The 10,971-nt window shown below is 39.2% G+C and overlaps 1 protein-coding gene across 2 annotated transcripts in view; it reads left to right on the forward strand.

Moving 5' to 3' along the window:
* The first annotated feature begins 685 nt into the window (after nucleotides 1-685).
* adkb (adenosine kinase b) overlaps nucleotides 686-10,971 on the forward strand; it is a 140,113-nt gene continuing 129,827 nt past the window's right edge. Inside the window, exons 1-3 of one of the 2 annotated variants that reach the window (XM_024285311.2) lie at nucleotides 686-1,044; nucleotides 2,989-3,063; nucleotides 3,178-3,231. In XM_024285311.2, the coding sequence (XP_024141079.1) occupies nucleotides 995-1,044; nucleotides 2,989-3,063; nucleotides 3,178-3,231 (179 nt within the window). In that variant the 5' untranslated portion in view covers nucleotides 686-994. Of the gene's footprint in view, nucleotides 1,045-1,734; nucleotides 2,437-2,988; nucleotides 3,064-3,177; nucleotides 3,232-10,971 lie in introns of those variants that run through there. The other variant, XM_024285312.2, reaches the window with a different exon arrangement.

Raw genomic sequence — 10,971 nt, forward strand, 5'->3', positions numbered from 1 at the left:
ACAAAAGTTAAAAGTTTGCTTTTAAATAATGTATTGAATATTATCTTGGTAGAATTTTAAATACATACAAGTATCGCCCAATAAAGTATCACGATATTTCACCTAATCAATATTTTTCTTACACCCTTACTATTGATGTGTAAGTACTGCAGGAAGTACACAGAGTAATTCTTCAAACATTTTAAGTATACAATATATATAGCATACTGCCTCACTTTTAGTACAGAATGGGTATACTTGTAGTACACTTAAACAGACTATATTTTACAAAAGGCTGCCATAGAGAAATAGCTAAAGAAACTTAGAAATATGAGTGAAATTGACATAAAAATAATCATTTAACATATATTTATTAACTTGTATGCCTTTTGTGGATACATCTGTACAAAAAATAGAAAAATGAATCATTTTAACTATATAGATGCAATTAATTTAATTGTTTTTATTTTAGTTGTGTCTGTCTGAAGGTGAATATTTATTTTTTTTAATGAAATGCTTTATAGTTTTGTGTTTAACTGTTCACAGTGACAATAATTTAATAATCAGAAAAAAAGATCAACCTGCCACTAAGATATGTACTAGCACTCTTACAATGGGTTTATTTCCCCCAAAACTTTGTTTTTAATTGCTTAAGTTGAGATCTTAAGAGTTTTTCTCTGAACTCCACACATGAAAATCTACTGTAGCTGGAAAAATCCATCCCGTGAAGAGAAACCTGATGTAATCCAAGTAAAAACCCTGCTAGCGTCACGTTTTTCTCTTCGTTAAATAGCAGAAAAAGGTGTACAGTGTCTCGGGTGGGGCAAAGATGCTAACAGGAGTCCGAGCTTGAATATAATGATTGTTTTTGCTTGACATTTAATACAGTTGAGCGATTTCTTTATCATCCTTTGAACTGGAAGGAAGCTGCGGCTCCTTTGCTAGCATTTATCCTCAGAAAACGGCGATTTTTGACGGCTTCGCGGGATTAACAGACTCGTATTTTGGAGACAACATGTGCAATAAAGAAACAATCACGTCGACGGGGAGGAAAACGATGCTAAGGTAATTAATTTGGGTTTTTGTTGTTGTTTAGGGGAGCCCCGCGCGACTATAGCCGCGGTGGCTAGCTCTGACACTAAGCTGCGGTGTTGTGTTAAATGTCAGCTGGAGGTTTGGCGATTAGACACTTGGACATTTGAACGTTGCACAATCCGATCAGACACTCGATGTGCATTGATGCTGAGATTCATTAACATAATATTTAATCAAAATAGTCACAGACAAAGCTTCCAGGACGCGATTTGTTCGTCACGTGACTGGAAGAGATAAAAAAAGCGTTTTCAAACATGCTTTTTAATAATAAAGAGCTCAAAAACAGCGACTCATATTTTAAAAAAAAAACGGTATCATTGACTTTGTTATACATTTATACTTAGTGTTAAAATATTTGATGGTGGACCGCAAATCTTAAACTTTGAAGAGACGTTTTAATGCTCTTTTTGCCACAGTGTATTTAATTAAAACGTCAAAAGATCATTAAAAGGGTTAGAAAGCATAAATATAACTGAAATAAAAAAAAAATGTAAATTATTACCCTAAAAACAGAGATTTACTTCTTTATCTTTTTACCTAGTTTTTGTTTCATTATTATATAATTGTTGTAATATCTGCATCACGTCTTTAATGCTATAATAAAATCTTAAAAAAATATGAGTCAAAACTAATTATAAAACAAACAAATTAGTATAGTTTTTTTTATTATTATTATAGTAACGTAAACTAGCACAGCCTTGTTCTGGGAGGCACCAAATGTTTTGTTGACATTAAAGAAACAGCTGCACCGAGATAGCTGTGCGGCGTTTAATTGACCTCGGAAATGTAAGAACCAACGAATATTAGCATACAGAAAACGACACATAACTACAAAAATACAATAGCTCTCTAAGGCGTCCTTTTAGATTTATGAAAACGGTTTAAAAACATAAAAAAACAAAATAGCTAAGGAATTCAACTGAATAATGAATTTCAGGAAGTGTATCTATCTTCAAACACAAACGTACTTTTTTCACTACATAACCAAATACGTTTTCGCATGTTGCTCGAATATTTCTATAAATTTTATCTAGAAAAATGCGATATAATTTTTTAGTCTTACATAATACAAACGCCTATACACTTAATGGAATGTGTGCATCCTGGCCTGTTCACGAGCGGAATTGTTTGACGTTGGAACAGGGTTTCCTTTTTCCCCAATGAATGCAACACAAGAGGTTGGCACGTGACGTGCAGCCAATCAGGAAATAGCGCCCCTCCCACTTCCTCTACTAATGTGTCAGGGTTGGCTAAAGTGATGCTACAGTTTTTGGAGTCGAAAGCACGTTGCTTTGACAGAGAGAGGAAGCTGTTGATCATTTATTAATCTGCTGAATATTCTGACATCATGCCGAGCCCGAGGTGAGATCCGGAAGACTGTGATTGATGTGTTCAAAATAAATACTTAAAATCTGTACCTTATTGAATTTAACCATTAAAAAAAATCCTACAAATTTGTGTAAAAATTGCCAATTTTTATTATTTTTGACAATAATTTTGCTACATGTAAGGGGATTCAAGTCATTTTAATAGTGTGGCATTGGATTTTGTTTTTTGTATATGTAAATATAAATCCTATATAGTGGAAAATAATGTTTTTTAAATTGTTGAAAAAAATGTGTCACTTTTGAGTATTAGATTTTTCTAGAACATTCAATTTATATGTATATCTTGTGTTTCTCATCTATTATTTTAAAATTTGAGATTACATAATTACATCTGATTATTTGATTTTTTTAAACATTTGATACTAGTAACTAGTTTATAAACAATAACAACGAAGGAAAAACAAATATTATACCTAACTTTAAGCAAATCACAAGCAGATGACTTCCTGTAACTCTGCGGATTGTTTGTTCACAGCGGTTTTTGTGGGAGCCCTGCATAATACAATGTGTTTTTGTTTCCACACAGTGAAAACATACTTTTTGGGATGGGTAATCCCTTGCTTGATATCTCAGCTGTTGTGGACAAAGATTTCCTTGACAAGTAAGTAAAAACCTCACATGTTCTTGGTCGTCTTTTTTTATTTTATTTATTTGTGTGTGTCGTCTGGCTAAAATTCCAAAAGATCTCAAGTTTTCTTTCTCTTTTCCTTGCAAGGTTTGGACTAAAGCCAAATGACCAGATCCTTGCTGAGGACAAGCACAAGGCCCTGTGAGTCACTTGTGTTGAGAAAGTACAGTACAGTACAGTACAGGAAGTGAAGGGATAGGGAACACCATCCATTCATCCCCTGTTACTACTACCATGTTGTCTCTATTAGGAGTGCTTAAAATAGCTAAAGTCATAAATCACTGGAGGGGAACTGAGCTGCAGAACTCCGTACACTTTTCAGTGCTGAATTTGTAGAAAAATTACAAGCCTCTGAATTGGATTTTACCTTCGTTTTAACAATAGTTATAGCTATAATTTAATGATTCATGAAAGTTGTATAAAAAAAAAAGAAAGAAATACAAGTATAATTAAATACTGCATTGATTGAATACCACTCACTTCCTTTGCCTAATCTGGTGCAGATTTTTGTTTTGTAGAGATTTGGTGCCAGCCTGTAATGCACACCGTCTGCAAGGGAAATTATTTTAAGAGGAAGGTAATAAAATACTCAAGTGTTTGGATAATTACATAATATTTCACAAGTGTATGAAAGGCAGTTATTTAACTAGCTAGTTTTTGATTTATTTAAAAAAAACAAGAACAAGTGTTAGTTGTACTCCAGGATGAGTGTACACCGCACTACATCATGTTCACACTGACCTTGACAATGTGCGTTTAAGTGACTACTTCCATTGAAAATTCTATGTAAATGTGTGTAAATCCCTCTTTTGTATGGCAAGCAAAACATATCATAATTCACCAGGAAAAACAAGAGAATGCCACTTTTTACGCCCATCTTGGGACAACATGGTGTGAATTACATACTACTTTTAAATTGTGCATTTTTCCTGGTGATTTGTGACTCCTTTTGCTTGCCGTACTTTCAAAAGTCTCGCATGTGAACGTGTGAATGTAGCTTTAAATAAATTAATTTAAGAGTAAGGTGACAAAAACACTCAAGTGTATGGAAAACAACCTAGTACTTCAAAAATAAATATAAAAGGCAGTTATTTTACTACCTAATATTTCATTTATTTAAAACCGATAAAATGTGACTCCATATTTACTGTATTTTCCGCACTATAGGACGCACTGCAACTATAAAGTGCTTCAATTGAGACAAAAGAGTCCTAAATAATCCGTGAGTCAGCCATCTAGAACTTACTACATGCTAGCACTGTTAGAAGCGTTATCCGCGCTAACCGCGTTAGCATATTCACAATACCTGTAACTCCTAACGTTGTTTGTAATACGTTCAAAAAACCGACTGATACTGCTTAAACAACTGTTACTGTGACTACACTCATTCCAAACCTTGTTAGTAACACATAAAACAACAACAAAAAAAAAGTTCAACACCGGTAACTTTTAGCTAGGTTAGCATTTTCTGCATAAAACCCAACCAAACATTTTAAAAGTGCTGTGTACCTCTCAAAATCCTTTCAATGTAAGGCAGACTGTTGTTTTTTGAAAAAATAGTGCAGACACTACAATACTGATGTATTTGCTCCTGCGCTAATAATGATCTCTAATATTAACTCTGATACGCTCTCTTTTTATCAGTAGATGATGTAATTTGGACCCTCCAGCCGCTGCTGAAATGCATGTTTCCTCTTTATCCACTCTGTCCAGAGTGGAACGGATTACTCAATTGCAGGCTGTTATTGAATGAGCTCACGCCTCACAGCTGTCCACTGGTATCTGCTGGTGATAACTTGATAACTCTATTCTTATCTGTCAGCTGATAAACAGCTTTTACAGATGTTTTGTCTGCTTCTATTGATCAGTACTATTATTATTTAAGCATTTTCAATAACTTTTTTAAAGAGATTTGTGTGGTTTACTTGTGATTTAATTAATCTTATCTTGTGCAAAAGGAAGGAATATTTTTTTTTAGTTAAAAAAAGAGCACTTTTATGTGTTTTATCCCTAAATCTGTACTAAAATAAATCACTTCATCATCTGTGCTGCACAATAGACTACCTTGTCAGGTGGTGTCACTCTACAAGAGGACACACGTGACCTTGGGTGGTTGTATCGGTGTCAACACAAAGCGGCGACATCAGCAGTGCTGTTCTCCTTTAGTACAAAGGCTGTGTTGTTATCTTTAGCCGTACAGACACCGTTCTCTCCACATTCTGTGCAAGGTCAGGGCGGGATTAACATCCAGCTTTGTTAGTTAATGCCCAGCACAATGCATTTTAATGCATGTCCTGTCAACTGTGGTACACTCACTATCACATCATTTCAATTTACGTTATGAGAAGAAAATAGGAATAAATTACAGTTTCTTCCTGTTGAATTGAAGCTATGGAAGACTCTTTTTTTTTTTTACATAGAGTATAAAGAAGCTTTTTTGTCAGAAGAGGTGCATGCATGTGAAAGTGCATGTTTTCTTCCAAATAAATCGTTTGTTTTTGACCTATTTGACTGAGAGACCAAAAAGTGCATCATGTGCCACCTACGATAAGCTGTAGGAAGTGAAACTACATTACAAAGTGGTCTGGAAGTTTGGGAGGAGAAAAAAAAAGTTATTCTGCCAGATCATTACTAAGAATCATATGCATTCCTTGTGTAGGTGATTGATCATGGAGTGCAACCACAACAAATGAAGAACGTAGGAATATTTTATTCAAAGGTTCTTTACAACGGTGGAATATCCCGGACGAGCCCCCAACTTGGAAAACACCCTTATTTTTATGTCAAGGGGTTTTTGTTTGGATGTTAAAAGGTAGTTAATCTTAAACTTACGACAAAAACGTGAAAAACTTCTTTTTTAATTCCATTAATGATAAAACAAACAGCAATAACTGTGGCAAAAAGTCTTCAAATGAAGACAAGTTATAGAAACTCCCCTTCTTAAGGACTGAATGTCCACAAGGACATTTTAAGCTCTGGTCCAATCACCTGTTCAGCACCACACCTGAAAATCAACACATAAAGACGCACAAAGATCCACAAAAAACAGCGAGGTCCCACTCTGACATTGAAACGTAGCACCCGGCCCAAACAAAACTAATGTGGTCACGGCCGCACCACGGATGTAGAGGCGAAAAACATCTTTATTACAAACTGAGGTCTTGATAGACTTACAAGCTCAGTCAACTAACATTGTTTTGCAACAGAATCTAGTTTAACACGATTCATTTTTTTCCTCTCATCACCCTGGTGGGAGGAAGATCATTGGAGGCAGTGCACTGTGGCCGCTCCTGAATTCAATTATCTAGTCACAGCAGAGGCCATATAATCCTGTTGTTGCTGAGAAATTGCCTGCTGTACAACACAAACCATCTACTTCCCTCATAGCACTAGCTGGGGAATAGATCTAGTTTTTTTTTTTTCTTTTTTTTTTTTACATCTTGTTATTGCTTTTGTTGTGTGTATAATAAACTACAGCTGTTCCGTTTCTATGTATGGATTTGATTTGCTGATTGCGAATTAAATCACTAAAAAATCGCTGAACTGAATCTCAAACACGTCTTTAGCTCCATAAACGTTGAAGCTCCGGTCCCGACATATGGAAGCGGCTGCTTGGTGTATGATTTACATTCTGGTGGTTAATGAGTCATGTTGCAGCCACTGCACGACTTCGCTGTCGTTTCGATGACATTTCCTGTGGCTTTGAGAGGTGCAGTCTCAGGGTTGATGCTGGTTTTGAAGGGTAGGCATCAAAGCGAGTTAAGGAAGGAAACAATCTAACCAGACACTGTTTCGGACTTTCTCTTAAAGTGGTTCACAGATCATAGATTTTTTTTTTTTTTTTACTAAAGAAATTTTAACTTATTTTCAAAAATATTTATTTGAATATTTTTTGTTTGTACCTTTTCTGTCCAGCAGGTGGCGACAGCAGCCTGCTGTTTGACCCAAGAGTCCTCTGTCTATTTAAGCAAACTCTGAGATTATAATGGGAGCAAATAGACATTTTATTTAAGGATAACTAGGCATTACGAGTTGTTACATGCATTTCACAGTACGCCATGCACCAAACCCTCCTGGGACCGCTCCCCGTGTCATATTAGAGCTAATAATTATTAGTGTGTCAAATTAGTGAGTCATTGTAACAGCGTCTCCACCTCGCAGGGGATGGAATCGTCTGGCTTCCGAATATTAGCGCTGTTCAAACATTTGTTTCCTCGTCTCCCTTTCTGTCCAGTGATAATTAATTGTTTACTTTCTCATCTCTGTATGATGGCGTGGCTCCTTTCAGAGGTTGTTAGCTCACAGCAATTAAGTTCATCAGTGTTCATCCTCTCTTTTCCCCTCTCGCTCAGCACTCCCCCTCTCCTCCTCCTTCCCTTTCTCTCTGTGCTAAATGCAGATTAGCAGCGTCACAATCACATCCAGAATGAGAGTAAACTCCTCATTATGCCGTGTGACCCTCTGCTGCATGAATAATTCAGGGATGCAGCATTAGTGGCTTGCTGTTATTAGCATTCCGGATGGTGGAGGAAAGGGAGAAAAGAGGGGAGGGCGGGAGGCTCATATCACTGACGAGGCTGACTCAGGGGGATCAGCGCTGGATTGAGACACACATCACACACACACATCATCACACGACACAGGAGATCAGTGGAGGTGCCTCTCCACTCGCACACCCTGCTGTCTGTGTACATCTTACACACTCCTGCTGCTGCTGTGCTGCTCAATCTGCTTACTGGGAAGAAAACAACAAAGGCCGCTCTCGCTGAGTACATGCTAAACACTCCAGCTCCTGGGTTTGTGTGTGATAGATTCTGCTCTGTAAACACACTTGACTCTGCCCCTCTTTCTTCATTTTTTATGTTTTTAATAAATAACGAGGCAAATCGAGAGCACTAGAACCCCCCCCCAGTGGAGCGATCCCGGTGTGTGTGCAGGAGTGCATGGTGCCACTTCACTGGGGGCACTCATGCTCGACTGAGTGTGTAGACACATTACAACCCTCCCTCTTCCCTCGTCCTCAACCATCCAGATCCGCCGCTAAGACAGAGCGCTCCAGTACAGTACAGTACTTCAGCTTGGGGGGGGGGTCAGCGTGTCAGGACAAAGGTCACGGCCCTACTTTTCGTCGAGCAAAAGAGAAAGCGGATAATAATGGTAATTGAGACATCAGCTGCCACTTCTTTTAATGTTTCATTGATAAATCCCGAACGAAGAAGAGACGCTTTAATTAACGGAACAGGTGATCGTTTAGCGGCGCGGGTGATTTCTCTGCATTTGGGGCGCGCTCGCCGCATCACCAGAGGTGGCTGATGCAATCATAATTACAGCTTGTCCTCGCTGGAGCTGCAGATGCCTCTCTTTTGTCAGCAGGTGGTGCCAGAAGGAAACATCCCCCCAGTGAAAGAAAGGAGGTGTAACAAACAATCTCTGTGAAGATGCCCCCCCCCTCCCCTTTTAAAGAAGCTTTTTATAATTAAAAATGTGGGCGTCTCAGTCGGTACATACACGATGTTCAGTTCAGTTCACAGACGCTATTTTTAGCTGTCTTTGATCTGGCGGCAGGAAGGAATCCATTGATGGCGGTTTGCAGATGTACGCCGCCGAGTGCTTTTTTTTGCAGGTGCACGAATAGGAAGGCTGAGCGGCGAGCCGCGGCGCTCCCAGTATGTTTAAAGTTCAAACTGGGCCATATGGTCGCCCCAGCAGGAGGTGTTGGTGGAATTATTCACACGGAGCGCTCGGAATCGCTTCAGATCCCGGTATCCACCTCCAAGATAAGGGGAACGTCTCAAAGGCTTTGTGCTCGGGGCTTCGAATCTCAATCCTCGAGAGGACGCCAGAAGCCCCCATCCGTGCCTTTTTTTTTTTTTTTTTTTTTTTTTCCCACTCCCTAGTATCCTCGCACACTCCCACCACCACACAGCACAATGTGACAAACACCACCCTCTGCAGTGTGAAGCCAAAAAAACCTGTGACATTTCTGAGGAAATAAGATGAACCAGTTTCACCCCCACCGACTAATCCTCGAGTGCAGCCTAATTACGTACAAACAGCAGTCTTCAGCTAATGCCAACAAATGGGCTGCTGCTGCTGCTGCTGCTGGATCGGCCGACTATTAAAGGGATGCACATTTGTTGGTTCTGCATTCTAATGCAATTACTCACCCATTATGACCATGTAATTGTGCAGTCATTAATTGTGCATCCAGTCTGTGTGTTTTCTTTTTTCCATCAAATGAACTACCTGAATAACGGCGATATTGTAATGTGCAAATCAACATTTACCCATCAGTGCAGTCTATTAGAGGGTGTCAGAGGACAGGGAACAAGGCCTCCGTCGCTCTTTGAATCATGACTCATTTGTGCTTTTATGTGCCTCGTTCTTTGCCATCTATTCTCACCCCGCCTTAATGTTCCAGCGATAAGAATTTCCTATTCATTCTGCATTCTTCATCTGCCTCGCGAGAGCGAGAGAGAGAGAGGCAGACTCTACAGGTATTGAATGAAAAGTACATCTATTTCTGAGTGCGCAGGCATGGAAGATAATTATTGATTTGAAATAAGAAAAGATAAGGCTCAACCTTGAGCAGCCCGGCGATAGCACACAGAACAGAATAATTAATGGGCCTGTCTTGTGTCGGGACAAGCTTTCACTCCCAGACGCAGCGTATTGATCTCAAACAGATAAACTGTGTAACCCTTTGTGAAGGCTTTGACAAACAATTTAATTGGAGAGAAAAACAACAATATTCCTCACCCTTTTCCCTCTCCCTTTCATCCCATCCCTGAGCGGTTTTTCCTCCCCCTGACCTATGGAAACAATTACCTGTGCATCCGTCCTTGTTGTGCCTCTAGACTACCAAGGAAGGCTGGTATTGGATGATTGGGGGAATCTAATCAATGAAAGGGAACTTGTCTCCACTCCAGATGTTGAAACGTCCAAAACCTTTTAGTAGCAGCATTACTCTGCAACGCACCTTCCACAAAGGACGACATCCCTCCCCTCCCCTGATTAGCGATCGGCTTGATCATGTTTCCATGCCTGTCCCCGTGATTTGTCAGCTGTTTAAATGTGAACGAGGCAATTAAAGGAGAAACGTAGGAGAATGGGTGCTACGGCGATCATTAACAATGAATTACCCCCGCCGCGCACTCAAACACTTGGGAGGACTTTCAGGCGGGCCACTCTGGAGGATCCAGATCCAATCTAGCCATTGATTAACAGAGACTTGTTCTTCCTGTGAAATCACTCGACTGGGATTTTCGAGCACTCATCCAGTCTTATCGAGATAGGCTAACATCAAAGGCGAATGAAGAGGGATCGGTTAAATGGGCTCCATGTAAGAGATTTAGAAGAGCAAATCTTGAATTATTGCCTCATGTAAATAGTCTACTTGCCTTTTTTTTGTGAGTCACTCGGATAGAGAAGTACTTTGAGGCTCTCATATTTCCCTTGATGGGAAACGGCGGTGGGGGGTTCAATCCCCAGGAATGTAAACAACAAAATGTCTGAGTTATGTGAGCTGCCCTTACCATTCTCCTTTGTATTTAAACCAAAATATTCAAGAGTGATATCCCGTCGGTGTCAATAGCAGTACTCTATATGTTGCTAAAATGTGTGCCATAGTTGAAATTGGTTTTTCCTTTGAGCAACAGGTTTTAAAGGGTGAGTAGCTTTAGACTTTCTTTTTTTCAAAACAATTTTGGTCCTCATGCTCACTCCTATCAAAGGGTGAGCTCCGACTGCAGTAGATGGAAAGGGATTTTCTATCCATAAATGGCCACGGGGGCCTTTTACGGTGTCACTGCTGAGGGATCACATGATTTTTGAGGGTGTAAAGGTCTCCAGGCAGCTGCTCCTTTTTTTTTTTTTTTTTTT

This window comes from Oryzias melastigma, linkage group LG19, assembly GCF_002922805.2.
Source record: "Oryzias melastigma strain HK-1 linkage group LG19, ASM292280v2, whole genome shotgun sequence".
NCBI classification, from domain to species: Eukaryota; Metazoa; Chordata; class Actinopteri; order Beloniformes; family Adrianichthyidae; genus Oryzias; species Oryzias melastigma.